This window comes from Dinoponera quadriceps, unplaced genomic scaffold (assembly GCF_001313825.1).
Source record: "Dinoponera quadriceps isolate SergipeBrazil2010 unplaced genomic scaffold, ASM131382v1 scaffold566, whole genome shotgun sequence".
NCBI classification, from domain to species: domain Eukaryota; kingdom Metazoa; phylum Arthropoda; class Insecta; order Hymenoptera; family Formicidae; genus Dinoponera; species Dinoponera quadriceps.
In genome coordinates this window covers 980,126-998,177 of record NW_014555972.1, presented here as the reverse complement: position 1 = coordinate 998,177, position 18,052 = coordinate 980,126, and the positions used below count along the sequence as shown (strand labels likewise).

Sequence of the window (18,052 nt, the reverse complement as noted above, 5' to 3'; positions counted from 1 at the left end):
TACGAAAGAAACCTCCTCGATACCAGAGAGAGGTGACACTTCTGACGTGACGACATTCCTCGTTGGCGAAACTTAAACACAACAATGAGGCATACAAGATGACAGCGTATTCCATCTATAGAGTACAGTATTCGCGCTCGGATTATGAAATAATAGAAATGATCGTTGAAAAATATAAATTTCGACAGTTGATATTAAAATGCAAAAAGTAACTTCGAACTTCTTCGCTTCGTTTATTATCGATCGCTCTTAGACCTGCGCGCTGACTCTCGCCTTTATTTTTTTTCCTGATTAATTTCGCTCGAATATATGAAAAAGTTCTTCCTTTAAATTAATCGCGTTTAAAAGTTTGAATTACCACGATCGAGCGACCAATTCATTCGCGCTTAGACCGACTCTTTCTTGTCTTGATTCTTTCCCTATTGATTTTGTTCGATAGAATACCTCGAAGAAGCTCTTCTAAGTTAATCTCGTTTAGAAATTTCGATCACCGCGGTCGGACGACTCATTGTCCGCGCTTTTCGCGAACCTTAAAATCGCGAAGTATGCGATTTCCAAAAGTAACAATTTTTTTCTCTACAACTAAAGACTCCCTCACGTAATTGTGAAAACGGTGACTGTACGATGGATCACTGACACGTTACAGATTCGCGTATCGTTCACCAACTCGATCCGAGATTTCTCTCTGATCGATTCGAGGAGCACCGACGCGCCGGCGATCGTCGAAGGTATTCGTTTGGACACCATCAACCGGGAAATCATTTACAGCGATTTCCCCAATCGTGGCAATAACGACGTCTACTACTGGCAATTGCCCAGCATTTTCCTGGGCGATCAAATTACGTCTTACGGCGGCAATCTCAAGTACAGCGTCAGATACGTCCCCTCTCCAGGCGGTCAAAGTTCACGGAACAACGCCGCGGACGTCGAGCTCATCAGCGTGAGTGCATATTCGCGAGTCATGGCTCTTCTGCTTGCTGCGATAAAGAGGCAATAAGGTGAACCTAATGCACACACACACACAGGCTAACGACATCAACCTACTGTACTACTCTCGCGAGTCGCCGGAGCCGGACTTCCATCAATCGTTCACCGTGCCGTTGCTCGAACAATATTGGCAACGCAATGACGGCACCCAGGCGGACAGGGAGCATCTTCTAATGGCCTTGGCGGACGTACGGACCATCAGAATCAAAGCCACTTACACGACGCACACCAACGAAGCCGCGTAAGTACTTCGTAATACCATCGGAGGGGAGCGATTTTGAGGGGACAGCGAATTTTATGCTGTCGTGGCGAATAAATAAGTATATATTTATAACAGAGTACTGCCCCCTTAAGTGCTGTCCAATACTTTAGGAATTCATTTCTCAGATCGTCTCATGAAGAAAAGTTCATGTGAACATATTATGTTCATTTCTTCATAAAATGACTTCAAAGATCAACTCCTAAAATATTGGACGGTATTTGAGAAACACTCTGTATATATTTATTTAATTTCAAAACAAATTTGTCGCCCCTCTGAATTTTCGTTTCAACGTCAAAATAGATTGTTCAAGGTGACATTAAAATTAAATCCATAAAATTAAAGGTTCAAAGAAGAAGTTAATAAATATCAGTATAGTCAGAGAAAGTTTTATTACTTTATAGGCAATCTAAATTAGCGCAAAGTGTCCTTGAAAGCGTCAAAATAGCATCCTAGCAAAATAGCAAATTTTGACTCGGCTGAACCCCCAATATTCTTAGATATTGCATTCAATAAATAAATTGATGGACGCAATAAGCACATATATTCGCTCTGCTGGACTTTTAAAAACACGTAAAAATTCGAAGAGCGAGTATATAAATCTATCGGTAGATCAAAGAGCGGAAATTACGAAATTAATTAAAATATACGATGTAATACTTTCTCAGACTTTCCTTCGTGTCTTTGGATACTGCGGAGAAATACAACACGGGCAAAGAGCGCGCGGTCGAAGTCGAAGAATGTACTTGTCCTGTCGGCTATAGAGGACTTTCATGCGAGTATTGTGACGTTGGTTACACGCGAGCCTTCGAGGGCCTCTATTTAGGTATTTGCGAGCCGTGCAACTGCAACGGTCATTCGAACCAATGTGATCCTGAGACTGGCATTTGCGAGGTAAGCGACAGAAACGAGTACGGCTGATAATCTTGACATGATTCAATTATCAATTCGAAGAGAACTAACGTAGATTCCCAAATTAGAATCCATGATTTTTTCGGGAAATCGGACTGAATCCCAATTAGATCCAAAGATATTTTCCCTGCGGATTATCCTTAACGTTACTAAGAAAAGGAAAATAACGTCCAAGTCGTTACTGAAAAAATAACTCCCCATCTATGATACGCGATTTAAACTTTGAAAAATTGACCGGTCGTAGTCGATTATTCTTCTCACGTTCGACTGTAATTGATCAATTTCTTAAAACTCGAGGCTTAAAACACCTATTGTAGACCGGGGCTGACGACAATGGCGTTATTTACCGTTAGAATCTAACACAATTCTTTCGGCAGCGCGTTGTAAAATATCAAGTATAAAATATAAAGGTGAGCCACGGTGCGGAGGTGCGTTTGATTCGAGTGCGATCAGAACATTTTACGTTTTAATAGAATTGCGCGCATCATACCACCGGCGACTCTTGCGAGGTATGTGAGCCAGGATACGAAGGAGACGCCACTCGAGGCACCCCGAGTGATTGTACGAGCGAGACACGCGAGCCGGGATGCAGATGCAACGAAGCCGGCTCGCGCAGTGCGTCGTGCGTCGAAGGCCGATGCGAGTGCAAAAGGAACGTCGAGGGCCCGGAATGCAATCGGTGCCGCCCGTCGACATACGGATTACGTGCTGAGAACATTGATGGATGCATCGAGTGTTACTGCAGCGGGGTAACTGATCAATGTCACGAGAGCACGCTGTATATACAGCAAATACCGATGTGGGTGTACGACTCGCATCACGGCTTCACTCTCACAGACTCGTAAGTACACGCCCGTTCTTTGCAAATAATAACGTCCTCCGGTCGTTTTTGCTGTAGCAAAAAGCATAAATCTGGCCCATCGAGAGACGAATAAATTTTTACAACCAATCCGAGAGAAAAAGAAATCACTGTTAAACGAACGTTATAATTTATTCGACAAATCCCGAAAATAATATGTTAACGAATTTTTTAACGATCACAGATCCTATCTAGTTAATCCTTAGAATATTAGCTTGCTTCTCCGAGACGTAGATATTTTTGTATGAATCCCCCCTTCTCTCTCCCTCTCTCTCTCTCTCTCTCTCTCTCTCTGTTTCTCACTTACAAACTTATTTATATTCTGAAATGTTAACAAATTTTTCAATTGATCACAGACTCTTTTCAGCTAACTTTAAAATACTAATGTATGCCTTTGGGATGTAAATATTTTTTATAAACCTCTCTTTTTTGTTTCTTATGCCACCAATTTCCAATTTGTTTTATATTTTGAAAAAAAAAAATATATATATATAGGCCGATATCTACTTTTCCCCGTAGAACCCGACACGATGTGATCGCGGATGGCTTCGAATTGAACGTGGCGATGAACGAGATCGGCTACCGTTATCCGGACAGCAGAAGCCGAAGGCTGTTCTGGTCACTGCCGAGCGTTTTCACGGGCAACAAAGTGAAGAGTTACGGCGGAAACCTCACTCTGACGCAACACATCACCGCATACCCTGAAGCTAAGAGCTATAAGGACCAAGACATTCTGCTGATCGGCAATGGTGTCACCTTGTTCTGGACGAATCCGACAGAGATCCAACCTGATATTTCGATGGTGTGTATACCGGAGGGAAAAATATTAAGCCTGATATACGCTGAGCGAACGAACAAAGAACGAACAGCGAATTCGAACATTCATTGTTACATGGTTCGAAAAACGTGTACGACTTAATAAATCCGAAGGGAGTGTTTGTTTCGGGTTCGGACGCTCTTAAGAGACAAAGGAAGTTCGCGGACATTCGATTGACTTCCGGCTATGATTTGCCTGTACTTTTAAATCTAAAAGTACATACTACATAATATTTTTCTCAATTACTGGGCAATTTCTTTCTGAATTTAAATTTCTCAAATATTCCGCTAATTGATGACTCACTTATCACTATTGTTTTGCCGAAATATCATTTGAAAACGAATTGCATAAATAATTACTAATCTTTTACAAAAGATCCATATCTCCGCGTGTATCTTTTCAAACATACATAAATCGCAGCGTCACAAGTTTTTCATGCGACAAGAAATTCGTCATATAATTTCACGAACGTTTTCTCGTTGGGAATCTCCTTCGTAGACCTACACTGTCCCGCTGAGAGAGAACGAATGGAGGCGCTTGACGACCGAAGGGCCGCGCAGTGCTTCGCGAACGGATCTCATGATCGTGCTGTCTAACTTGGAGGCTATCTTAGTGCGCGCGTCTCACAGCGAGCGAATGACTGCCACGTACATCAGTGACATCAGCATGGATACGGCTGTGGACAACCTCACCGGGAACCGACGGGCGACCCAAGTCGAAGCCTGCCGTTGCCCGACCGGCTACACAGGAAGCTCCTGCGAGACCTGCGCACGCGGCTACTACAGGGACACCAGCGACCGAAGCGTCAGTTACTTAGGCGCGTGCAATCCCTGCCCTTGCAACAAAAACGAGGAGAGCTGCGAGATCAGCAGGTCCGGTCAGGTCAAGTGCCACTGCTTGCCGCATTACACGGGGCTGTACTGCCAAGACATCGGTAAGGAACGGAACGTCACATTCGAGATGCGCGAAATAACACTAGACTAGATCGTTCTGATGATTTCTGCTCGAAAAGACGGGGGGGGGGGATTTTCGAAATTTCGAAGGGCGAGTAGTGAAGAATCTCCTATCTTCTCGTCCAATCGCGACTCTTCCGAAGGGAGAGAAACAATAGGGGTTGTTATTGGATATTAGTTGCAAATGTTTTCGATTATAGGAGGATAATAACGTTTAACGGTATGTGATAACGTGAAATATTTCCATCCGGACTTACGTACTCGGTGAATCAACTTTCCTCGTCGAACTATTCGAAGGGGTTAACAGGCTTGTTTACATAGCTAGTCCGATTCTTTCGGATCGGACGGGACGAAAGATTTGAATTGCTCCGCTAACAAGAGATATGATTCAAACGATCGAGCTACGTGGACTATTTTTATGTAAAACACACCGTAAGTTTGAATATCTTTTCGTGAGCGTGAGGTAACATTCTTTCGGTAGGACATATCTTTATAACGAAAGAAAGGCTTAAGATCGTATAGAGAGTATAATGGGCGAAATGACACGTTGGTCAGGTGAGCTGATGGTAAGCTTAATGCCCATGAATGCCGAAGCCAAGCCGCGCTCCACGATTGAGTTTACGTGCAACTACGACTACCCGGACAATTTTTACATCTATTTTAAATTGTCGTCGCTCGACGGATTCCCCGTGACTGTCCGAAGCGGCAAACCCGGTCCCATAATCAGGACAGAGAAGGGAGCTTTTCGCACTTGGTCCATCCACGTGGAGTACATCGCATGCAACGTGGAATGCCATATCGTGAACTACTACGGCAAAGAGCTAGTGAAGATCGTGACGTCGATTACGCCAGGTTTGACGGGCCGCAATAGTGAGAGCTTTTGTCCTTCTCGTTCGTTCGTCCGTCGGTGATTCGTGGCAAGGAAAAACGCTCTGTGATCATTCCATTGTCGTCACGTTGTCATAAGATCATCGTAGAGCAAGCCTGGTGAAGGAATTCTGTTTTTTCCTTAGGTCGTCGTCCTCGGCGCGTAGTTCTCTGTAGTCTCGTAGTTTCTCCCAGAATCGGCACTTATGTCGACAGAGAAGCTTGCCTTTCCCTGGTGTATGGTATACTCTGTGTCCACGAGTGTCCTATGTGTGTGTTCTATGGTAATTAATTCGCAAATTAGCAACTATCTTCGGCATAATCGTCATTGTCACTTGTCGTCCGATGTAATGGTGATTGTGCCTCTCGTGTCCGAGGAAAATACCGATTCACGATGTGTGTTCTTAGTATCGTAGGATCCAAACAAAGTCCGTGTCGTCTTCGTAAATTATCTCTCTTTCTCTCTCTTTCTCTCTCTCATCTCGTTCTAACAAGTCATCCGCTGTGGTGGTTACGATCGCGCGAGAACATTTCGCTCGTTTTAAAAATCAATCTCGCTGACTTTTGTTTCCTTCATAGTCAGAGAAAGGACGACCACCACACCAGGCCCGATACCGCCGGCGAGGATCATAGTTTACGTACAGGAACCGGAATTCCAGATCGTCCAAACGGGAAACACCGTCAGATATCATTGCACGGGCAGATCGCAAGATAGCGTAAGTTTCCCAAATCTGTTTTTATATAATATAATATCCATAACGGATGCACCAGGAAAAATGTTTTGCTCTACGAACCAAAATTTTTTAACGACAAAATAATTTGGTTAAAGTATGTCCAACCAAATGGTACAGTTGCTGTAAACAAATATGTTTATTGCTTATACTTTGTTCTTATAATGTAATGCTTTTGTTAAAGCAACCAAAGAACTTGCTATATGAATTTTGTTGTGAAAAACCTAAGTGTTTCGTAACATGAATTGTTTTATCGTAACTAAAATGTTTAATTTTTGAAACCAAATATTTTGCTCAAAGATATGGATTCTCTTGTTATTTATATACAAATGCTATAATCCTTTTCATAGCTCAAATTTATAGATAAAAGGTAGAAAAATGCAGCGTATTAAGTAAAATATATAGTTGCAGCCAATAATCGCCTCAGACAAAGAGTTAGATAAAGAGTTTTGTTGGAGATACTAAATTCTTTTTTTCCTAGTGTGTGATTGTGATTTTTCTCTTATTTCTGTTATTGTAAATAGGACTCGGTGCGCATTAGATGGGAGAAAGAAGGTGGCCAATTACCGCCCGGAAGAAGCGTGGACGACGCAAACGGACTGTTAGTCATTAGGGATATAAAGGTAACTGACAGCGGCATATACGTCTGCCAAGTGAGCGACGGAATCAACATCGCGATCAAGAAAGTCACCCTGACTGTCGGAGGTACGGTACAAGCAAGATCAATCGCACGCTACGTTGCATATTAAAAAATAGCAGGATAATAACCAGTTAATCACTTAAAAGTTACATAAAAAGTTGAAAAGTTAGTAACATTTTTAACATTCAAGCTAGTTAATTTTAAGTAAATTAACCTTTAATTTAAACTAATTATTTTAAAACGCATTAACAATAACTTGTTAACTTTTTTTATACAAATTAAAATAATTTATTAATATTAAAATCATTATATGGGCTGTTTCAATAAGGAATAAGAAAAGTAAGAAATTATGTCAGTAGAAATTCTTTTTCGTCTCTCTAAGCGCCGGAATTCTTTTTCTTTTTTGTATAGAATTATGAATCCTATGGTTGGCACGTCTTGCGTTCGACACCCTGTGTATAAAATCAACATTTCAAAATGTTGTCCCAATGTTCTTCGTTTCGTACCGGAAAGATTATGTCATTTCGTCGTGTGATCTTCTTTATAATAAGTTTTGAAAAAAAAGAGAAAAAAAGTTTGATAAACCAATCTGTATTGCGTATCCCTTTTTAATCGTTTTAACGCACTGTTAACGCAGCATTCCCGAAACGCTTGCTGGAAATACCAGGTAGAAATCATAATCGCAGCGAGCCGCTCGTGAATTCGGTCATAACTTCATTCACGTACGTTATTCAAGGGGTCAATCCGGTAGCACCCAGAGCTGTGATAACCCCGCCCTATCAGGAAGTGCAAGAAGGTAGACCGGTGGAATTCCGTTGCGAGGCTACCGGCAATCCACCGCCGCAGTTGGACTGGGTGCGAGTTGACGGAGCCATGAGCCCGGAGGCGACCTTCTACAACGGCGTTTGGAGTTTACCGGGCGCATCGAAGAGCGACACGGCCGAGTACAAGTGCATTGCCAAGAACAACGTTGGCACAGACGAGAAAAGGACCATTTTATACGTTAAAGGTGATCGATCGAAGTAATCGGATAACATGTAGCGCGTTTTACGAATATCAAATCGCTGGAAAATTATTAAAAATACACATATACGATACCATATTACGGAATCGATCGAAGTAAATGCGTTATAATCTATGAAAAAAATTATCTTACCGTATATAAATATATACTCATATATATATGAAGTTCCATTCTCTGCTTGAAGGAATGGAATTGCGAATGCGATTCCCCGGCACTCTCGAAACTCTGAAAACTTCGTTCCGTGTTACAGACGACCCTAACAAGCCGCCGTCCCAAGTTCTACCGCCGACCGTAACGCCGCCCGAATGGTCCGGGACCAGCGGCGACACCGTCAAACTGATCTGCACGCCGTCTCAGCGCGCGAACATCACCTGGACGAGATCCGGCGGACTGCCGTTGCCGGGTTACGCCAGTCAGAGCGACGGGACCTTGTTCATCAGTAACCCCAGCCCGAGCGATTCCGGTATATATGTGTGCACGTCGACGGATGTCCGTGGAACGGAAACGAGCACCACCGCGAAGATAGTGATAGTGCCTCGCAGGGATCCGCCGACGATCAAAGTGAAGCCCGAACGACAGGTGGTGTCTCAGGGCACGGTGGCCGAAGTGCGATGCGTCACCAGTGGCGAGCCGGGCGTACACGTGAAATGGAGCAAATACATGGATACGATGAGCTCGCGCGTGCAGCAAGTCGGCGACACGCTGAGGATTGTCAACGCCCAGGTTTCCGATCGGGGGGTGTACATCTGCCGAGTCAGCAGCGCCGCGGGCAATTACGAGGCCAGCGCTATCATCGAAGTTGCGCGTGAGTTCACCGTACAACATTTTCCCGGTGCAAAATCGTTACGTACAACAATAGAGAATTATCAACGAGAGCAACAGTAAAAGTGATTAACAGTAAAAGCACACGAAGGCCGATGAGTGTCATTGCGTCAACGTTATAATTTCTTACTCAACAATGCAAGCGCAATACAACATGCGTTGTATATAACAGTTTACATCGTTGAGTGGGGAATTATATTGCTGTAATCGTATCGTTCGTTAGTATTTACCAAGGTTGTACAATCACTTGTTGTCAAATCAGTTCATTCTTACGAAGACTTCGACGAGAACGTGAACATCCGCCGCTCGACATTAGTTAACCGCTATGCCCGGTCGAATGAACGTCCGTCGATGTTACAGCCCGGGAAGCTCCGGTGCTGGAGCTGTATCCCCAAGACGTCCAGACCGTCATTCTCGGCGGTTCCGCCGATCTCCAGTGTCGCGCGAAGGCCGGTTTCCCTGTGCCCGAGTTACACTGGGCCCGCCAGGATAGTCGGTCGTTCGCCTCCAACATCGAACAGCTCCCGGGTGGTCTCCTCCGACTGTCGAACATTACGACGAACGACGGCGGTGCCTACATTTGCTCGGCGTCGAACGAGGTCGGCTCGACGTCGGTGATCGCCCACATCGAGGTGCAGTCCATGCCTGTCATCACCATCACCCCGGGACACGGCATCTTACAAGTGAAACGCGGGGGCCGGGTGCTTCTGATGTGCAGCGCGAGCGGTAACCCGCAGCCCAACGTCGCCTGGAGCAAACACGTGAACGGGATGACCGTGTAGTGAGTTGACCTCGTCTATTCCCGCACGTCGAATCCGCGTCACATCTGCATGAGCTTCTTATTTGCTTCTTGTAATGTCGATCTTCGTAGAGATAACGTCCCGGTGGGCAAAGGAATCATCGATGGAAGCGGACGGATGGTTGTTACATCAATATCGTGACTAATCACTTCAACTAATCTAATCATCTAATCACTTCGATATTTATAAAACATCAAATAAACGTTCAAGAAGAGATACACATAAAATCGACGTTTCAAGATTCGTGGATACAGTATTCTTTGTTTATTGGGTTATGTGGCACTCATCTGTGGAGTTGTCTTCCTCTTTGCATCGCACCACGAAATTTCGATCTGTCTTCTCTTCTTATACCGCCGCTAAAATATTATAATTTTCTGTCTCCCTCTGCTCGCTCCGCACCTTCACTCTTTGCCTCGCTTTTCTACGGCGAAGAAACCATATCGCTATCATCAACATTGTCGAGATAGACCGCGCAATATGATTGAACAACGTCGTGTGATTTACAGCGATATGTACAGCAGAACAGCGGCCACGCCGTTGAGCGCCGTGCACGAGATAGTCTCGGTTTCGCCCAACGACGAAGGCTCGTACACCTGCCAGGCGACAAACCCCGTGGGAATAGCCGAGGAACGCATTCAGATTCGCATCGAGGATGACAACGACGTGGACGAGCCGTGTACCGGTGACAGAGGCGACATTCCGTGTTCTCCCGACGAACGGCAGCCACATCGACCCAGTCACGTGTGTATACCCGAATCTCGTTCGCCTGCGTCAGCCTTGGCGACACATTCTCTCATCGAGGTGTGATTTACAGAGAGACCCTTATACGGGCCAACAAGGAGTATTGATCCCCGAAGATTACCTGAGAATCCCGAACGGCGGCAAGGTAGAGATGCGTTGCCAGGTGTTCGGGCCTGACGGCGACCACATCTATTTAGACTGGAAGAGGAGCGATCATCGCTTCCTGCCGGAAGGTAGCACCGTGCACAACGGAGTGTTGAGCATCCCGACCGTCGACAGGACCGCAGCTGGGGAATACATATGCCTGGGCTTGGACCCCACCGGCACCGTGCTCTTCAGAGCGAAGTCTCATCTTGAAATTATATGTAAGTCTCAATTGTATGCAAAATAAGCTCGCTGCCTTTGCTTTCCGTAAGTCACTCTGCAAGAAGATAAGGATTAAATAGGCTCGAAGGCAGCTTTCCTTCGATGAATCTTGCGAGCGACTCGTACGTTCTGAGCTTCCAATTTTCCCCGTTTTACGATAAGGACTTGTCATCTCTATTCCGTCACGAACTTCTTCCAGCCCCGCCGAGGATCGAACTGAACCCTACGCGTCAAACGGTAGGACCCGGCGAAAACCCGTCTATCGTTTGCACCGCCACAGGAGATGAGCCTCTGCATATCGAGTGGGAGGCCATAGGACGATCACTGCCGTACTCGGTGACGCATCACAACGGTGTCCTGCAATTCCACGGCATCACCTACTCTGACGCTGGCAAATACGTGTGTAAAGCGACGAACGGAGCGGGAACGGCGGAAGCGGTGGCTGAGGTTTCAGTCAACGGTTAGTAGATGAAACCATTCGAATCTGCTATGTCAGAATGACATAACTTTGATGAAACTTATAATTTCAACGTTACCTTTCACAGAGCATCCTTACGACGACACGAGGATTCGCGCCGAACACAGGGACGTGACGACGCACACCGGCAGTTCCGTACGTTTGCGTTGCGACGTGCGGGAACGCGCGACGATCCATTGGAGCCGCGAGGGACAAGCGTTGCCGATCACCGCGCGAATCGGGGAGGACTATCTGGAGCTGATGCACGTGAAACCGGAGGACAGCGGACGATACGTCTGCCAAGTGCAAACCAGCCGCGGTGTATCAAGCGACTATATTAATTTCAACGTATCGCGTAAGTTGCGCCACGTTTTCTAAACGCCTCCGTCGCATCATCTCTCATTAGATCTCGCTTATCAGAATCTGCATCCACTATGACAAGATTACTACGCGACTCGCGTACGATTCACGCTGAACGATATCACGCCTGTTATCCAAGTTGTCTTCATTTTTCTTCGCGCTCAACTCTCGCAGGACATTCGCGGGGAAAGAAATCTGTTCCGAGTCGCGAGAGAGTCGAGAGCAGTCCCGAAAGAGTTGAGTCGCGAACTGCTTCTTTCGACATATATATCTTGCTTGCCGTTCTTCTATCGATTTCATCGATTTAAACTTGAGATACGACGACGCAAAGACGCCTCGAAACTTCGGCTTTCCCCGTTTCTCGGACCGCGACTGACTCGCGTTGAAGTGGTTGGTCCGTTGATCTATTTTTCCTTGGAATTTTTTTCCAATTTTAACAGCACATCAATCGAAACACCATTTACACAACGTAATTAAAAAAAGATTGACAGCACCGAAGTTGAAATAATTAAAGTCAGAGTTAACACTGTTTATACGCAGCCATTAAAACATTTCTCGTACATAATTATGTATGGAATATGCCCAAATTATAAAAATATGTGATTATATATTTTTTTATTCATATATAATTATATATTGTCGTCGTAAGAATGCTCTGTGAGAAGTAAAATTTAAATATTCCGGGTATATTCTTAGGATATTAGAACATTAGAACATTGGATTAATATTCTAATAATATTACTCAATATTAAGTAATATTTCCGGAATATTTCGATCGGACAGAAGAGTAAGAATATACGCAATTAAGCGAGGTATCTTACGACTTAAATGAAATATATCAAATGTAAACGACACGTGTATGAAATCTCCCGTTTTATTTACACTAATCTAACGCGTCACTTGGCTTGCCACATCACTAACTATCAGCGGATCGCTCCTACACAATGCAAATGTGAAAATGACGACGTCGCGAAGACGATCGGGTGTGCTTCGCGACGGTGTGTCGTTCAGACTTTTGCGTTGTCCGAGCGGTCGATAAGGAGATCATAGCGGACGTGGAATCCACGAACGTCTCCACCAATTTAGGTTTCTCTCTTTTACAAAGCTCGCGTTATGATTTAGTAGTTAATTTGCTTGCGGATTGCATGCCAGTGTACCGATCGCAGTGCAGGCACTGGGAATATGAATGCAGAAGCCTACAATGCATTCCGATGGAATACTTTTGCGACGGCTATGTTCAGTGCAGCGACGGTACTGACGAACGCTTCTGCCGCAACTTGCGATACCGCCAATTTCTTCAGAGACAACGCGGTTTGTTTTGAAATATATGTTTCGTGTGACGTCCCGTAGTGTCTCTACTTGTAGTGAACTGTCCTTTATACTTTCGCTTAACTTTATGTGCCCTACCGAGGAAGGGATACGAGCGAAGCGAACTCTGCAGCGAGCGATCGACGGAATGCTAAATGAGATGTTGAAATTTCGCGGGTTTGCGTCCAGAAATATCTTTTCCCGAAGAAACCCCCGTATATCTCATTCTTATTTATTTCATTGTTTATTTGAAGAAATGTTCCCGTTACTTTCACAAAGATCTCTTCGGAGGTTTTCCTTTTGTATAGATACTTTCTATAAAATCACCTTTTTACAAGCAATTATATGTAAGCAAATGTACAATATATATTATTGGACAATCATAACGCAACATTCGTACCGTCGTGAACAATGCAGATTACTCACGTATCCCATCCTTGTTAGCGTAAAATATTCGTATACAAATGAACGTCTATTTCATCTACTTCGGATTTTGTAGTACTAGACGCCGTTAATGTCTTTGCAAATTCGACATTATTCTGTCGCAACGACTGTACGCAAAATCGACTTCGCAACTTTGCCAGATTCGTTCGTTTTAGTTCCGAAGTCTCGAATGCGATCTGAGACATATGAATAGCTCGCGAAGATGCGAATAGATGCGGACCAAACGTATCGATCTCGCGGTTTCTTCGGAAGACCGATAACAACTCATACTACCTTTAATACGCGCGATAGTAGCGCGCAAAATAAAACGTACATTTTCCTCCGCTGATTTGTACGAGCGGGCATTACGTGCGGCTGATACGAACGATTCGATTCTAGCTGCTGCCTTGCCGTTGGTAAGCGTCGAGGTGTCCCAAGACCCGATCAACATCGGCGACACGGTCGACATGCACTGCACGTGCACTGGAACGCGCGACCCGCGCTATCACTGGTCGAGGCCGAACCACGTGCGCTTGCCGACAAACGCGCAGGCATACGGCAACGTTCTGAGATTAACGAACGTGGCCGTCGACGATAGCGGGCCCTACAGGTGCACCGTCGACACATCGGAGGGTACATTCGAGAAGGATTTGAATCTAATCGTCCACGGTGAGTGTCCACGGATGCTCTAACGTATATCGTACGGAGGTTGCAGGGAGACCACACACACAGAAGTGTAAGTCCGGCCGTGCAACTTCCGCACGGAGCACACTTTGAGTTACGCTAATACCGACGATACCGTAACTTTCAAGTTTCATAACTCGGGAAGTACTCGAAATGAAAAAAATTCCTTATTACAGAGTCTTGAAAAAGCTTTCGAGATAAGCCACAGGAATAAAGGATATTTCTTTTAAATGCATCTATAGAAAATATCGATTTGATCGTTTAATCATGCGCGCGCGTCTAGCAAAGGCATAACAAAATATTTAACATTAAATTGTAAATATTTAATATCTATATCCTGTTACATTTCTCGTTAATATGCAAATGTCCGATTTTTCGTCAATGCTTGCGGGAATCGCGGTGTGTTTTACGTAAGTACAACAATTGACGAGAAGAAAACGCACATCGTAGAAACGATCGCACGAATTTCATTTGCACGATTCCCCGTGATTATGCAGGTGGGCACAACGACGAGCCAGCGATTGAAACCAAATTCGCACCGTACGGATCAAGCCTGGAGATGGACTGTCGCATCGATCTCGACCCGCCGATACAATTCCAGTGGAACAAACTCGGCGGACTTCTACCGCGAGACACCCAAACTTTGGACGTATGTGAAATGTCCCTGTACTATCGAGTGTCTCTATTGTTCTATTTTTAATATAATAATATTTTATTGTATATTCTTTAAATACCCATCGCGCAAATATCATCGTCAAACCCAAGGCTATATTTTGGATAGTGCATGCGAAATATATCTTTCTAATTTTCAAGATGAAATAACGTAACGTTCGTATAATAAAAAAACACCGAACTTGGAATTAGAGACATATTTGACCTTCTCTAGAATTTATTCAAAAATCGAATACTTTACGTATCAATGTTGAAGGTATGTCTTGAGGAAAAATGTCTTCTTTTACTGTACAGAACAAATTGAAGCTAACTAATGTAAAGGCCGAGGACGCCGGGACATACATCTGTGTTGCAAATAATGGACATACGACCATCGAAGTGCCTACGGTGCTGGTGGTGACCGGTGTCGTACCTAATTTCAGCCAAGCGCCCGAAAGCTACATCGCTTTACCGCCTCTACCCGACTCATATCTCAAGTTCAACATCGAGATCTCCTTCAAACCAGAAAGTAGCGAGGGTATTCTCCTGTACAATGACGAATCTGGCAGCGACAACGGCGACTTTATCGCTTTGTCCTTGATTAACGGATATCCGCTATTCAAGTAAGTTGAAAAGCTCGTGAAACACACCAGGAGTCGATTGCAACTCATGCTTTTTCTGCCAAATACGCAGCTCGATTATTGACTTCGCGAGATACCAAACCAATTGTGAAATTACTTAATCGAGGAATACTCGAGCGAAAAAGATTACATACAATTGTGTATTACAATTATAATTATAAATTATAATTATAAAATATATGTATAATTATATATATAATTATATAAGAGAGAAAGTAGTATTAACATCCCTTATTAACATTTTATATATTAAATTGTTAATAATTAAGATTTTACATTGACAACTTCCTCAAATCAAGGCGAGAGATTACTCAGAATGGGGAGCAGCGTGTAAGCTATCGAGACTTTCTACCCGCATGTATTAACGATACACCGAACACTCTGACAGATTCAATCTTGGCTCCGGACCAGCGGTCGTTCGTGCGGACAAACCGGTCACCCTGAGCGAGTGGCACACCATCAAGATCCAACGCAATCGAAAGGAGGGAACGATGTCGGTGGACGGCGAAGGCCCGTACAAAGTGGTAGCGGTGGGCAGGCGTCAAGGTTTGGATCTGAAAGAGCCCCTTTACGTCGGCGGAGTTCCCAGTTACAACAGAATCAACAAGGAAATCGAAATTAACTCCGGCTTCGTCGGCTGTATAAGCAGACTGGTCCTCGGTGAGAAGCAAGTCGACCTGATCGGTGATCAGACCGACAGCATAGGGATCACAAATTGCGAGACCTGCGCCGAGAATCCCTGCAACAACGGCGGTGTCTGCCAGGAAGCATCGACGAAGAACGGTTACACATGCCTGTGCCGAGCCGGTTTCAGTGGCAAACACTGCGACTTTGTCGGGCAATCCTGTTATCCAGGTAGAATCATCGTAATTGCTCAATTCTGATATATCGCACATGTGCATTGCTCAATTCTGATATAGCGCACATGTGCAATCGAGATTTGTAGATTTCAAGTGCCATTCCCGGTTCGTTATCACTGTAATGCAATTTAATTTTATAATTTAATGTAATCCTATTATTCAATTTAAATCGATTAAATTGCATTAGATTCAATTACACAATTACATTGAATTGCACAGAATTAATACAGTTTAATAGATTTTTATTGAATCGAGCTAGACTATAATTTAATTCGTTATTCTTATAATAAGAAAAAAAAATTGTTTATCTAAAAGAAAAAAATGGTCTGAAGATATTAAAATTGGACACCCTGTGTGATATTAATTAATTATTTTATTTTCACGATGAGCTTACTCGGTTACTAATTAGGACATTCATCATACTTTCAAATCAAAAGATCCAAATATTTCGCTACTTCTAACTCGAAGTGGCCAGGCAAGAGAGGCTACTTCATTAGTTCTACTGACTTCGATGTTCTATTAAGTATATGTTTAATCATTTCAGGTGCGTGCGGAGAGGGCAAATGCGTCGACAAGGAAACCGGCTTCGACTGTTACTGCCCATTGGGCAAAATAGGAGCGCGATGTCAGCGTTCGACGAATGTTTACGAGCCGGCCTTCCATGACGAGAGAGCTTTCCTCGCGCATGATACTCCAAAAGCTCTTAGACGGTGAGTACATCTGTTCGCTCGCTCACTCGCTCGATCGATCGAACGCACGCCCACGCATTATTCCCGATAAATTGCTTTCAATAGATGTCACATATACACGAGATCGTTTCCACGCATTTGTTACGCTCTGAGTTTACTTAACTCCTTCGCTGTCAGTGACCATTATATGCGCGAGAAGCCATTTTTGCTTCGTGACGCGTATATCATCTTGAAAAAAAAAACATTTATATTATTACAATTTGATTATTCCTGAATGTCTAAAGGTTTTCGAAGTCGCTGTATCTGATAATCTGAAAATACAAAACGACGAGTCTATTGTGACAAATCAAAAAAGAAAAAAAATATTGACATATATGAAAAATAAGAAAGAATTTTTTTATTTAATTGCTTCTAAATCCCGCTCCTTGCCGAACCCAGAATCACGAAACGAGGTTTATATATATTTTTTCCTTGTATTTTGTGTATTTTTAATCGGTTTGTCGTTTAGGGCAAGCTGCTGTGTTGGATATATATAGATATAACACAGACATCGTCGATACTTACACTGTAATATTTGCATATGAAATGCTACTTCTGACTGTAATATAATATTTTTAAAGCTTTTGTAGTCACCAAAACTGAATCGGACTTTCAAATAACTATATTAGATTCGCCATCTTGAATTTTGAAAATATCAGATTCGGATTCAACGGCCTCAGTAACCTTTATACTGAAATCTTCTGATGCAGGTTTGCCAATTTTTCTCCAATACATTTTTGGCACGAAAGGTTCTTCTTCGCCTGACAGCGAAGGGGAATTAAATATAATTTGCACATAGCACGCGCATACACAATGAAATGGATAAACTTGGAAGAACGTCATAAAATGTTAGATATAGAGTCTATATATTTCTTTATGGGACATTCTTCAAGTAAAATTAAGAGTATATGCATAGAATGCATAGAGTCTCTCAAGTAAAATTCTGGACATTTGCGACACTTGCGACATTTTTTATCAGAAAGTCAAACATGCCTAGGTTTTTATTTGAGGGACTCTACGCATCGGAGGCATCGATTCTCGAACGACAATTAAATATTTGGAAATTAATCCTATATGAACGACTTTTTCTGCACTTCCTTCTATGATTTCCGAGATATAAGAAAAAAAAAAAAAAGAATCGTGTCTGTCTGAACGAGACTGT

General features: G+C 43.5%; 1 protein-coding gene across 19 annotated transcripts in view; it reads left to right on the top strand.

Annotated features, from left to right (window-relative positions):
• LOC106746236 (basement membrane-specific heparan sulfate proteoglycan core protein) overlaps positions 1-18,052 on the top strand; it is a 224,661-nt gene that overhangs the window by 197,732 nt on the left and 8,877 nt on the right. For 16 of the 19 annotated variants that reach the window (XM_014622582.1, XM_014622571.1, XM_014622570.1 and 13 more), the window contains 21 exons: positions 647-940; positions 1,026-1,228; positions 1,915-2,140; positions 2,632-2,999; positions 3,537-3,819; positions 4,333-4,768; positions 6,234-6,370; positions 6,910-7,090; positions 7,762-8,034; positions 8,300-8,854; positions 9,232-9,652; positions 10,178-10,412; positions 10,486-10,777; positions 10,978-11,238; positions 11,324-11,590; positions 12,718-12,906; positions 13,726-13,995; positions 14,508-14,659; positions 14,977-15,284; positions 15,691-16,157; positions 16,707-16,872. In XM_014622582.1, the coding sequence (XP_014478068.1) occupies positions 647-940; positions 1,026-1,228; positions 1,915-2,140; positions 2,632-2,999; positions 3,537-3,819; positions 4,333-4,768; positions 6,234-6,370; positions 6,910-7,090; positions 7,762-8,034; positions 8,300-8,854; positions 9,232-9,652; positions 10,178-10,412; positions 10,486-10,777; positions 10,978-11,238; positions 11,324-11,590; positions 12,718-12,906; positions 13,726-13,995; positions 14,508-14,659; positions 14,977-15,284; positions 15,691-16,157; positions 16,707-16,872 (5,984 nt within the window). The remainder of the gene's footprint in view (positions 1-646; positions 941-1,025; positions 1,229-1,914; positions 2,141-2,631; positions 3,000-3,536; positions 3,820-4,332; positions 4,769-6,233; positions 6,371-6,909; positions 7,091-7,761; positions 8,035-8,299; positions 8,855-9,231; positions 9,653-10,177; positions 10,413-10,485; positions 10,778-10,977; positions 11,239-11,323; positions 11,591-12,717; positions 12,907-13,725; positions 13,996-14,507; positions 14,660-14,976; positions 15,285-15,690; positions 16,158-16,706; positions 16,873-18,052) is intronic. The other 3 variants (XM_014622589.1, XM_014622575.1, XM_014622572.1) reach the window with 2 other exon arrangements.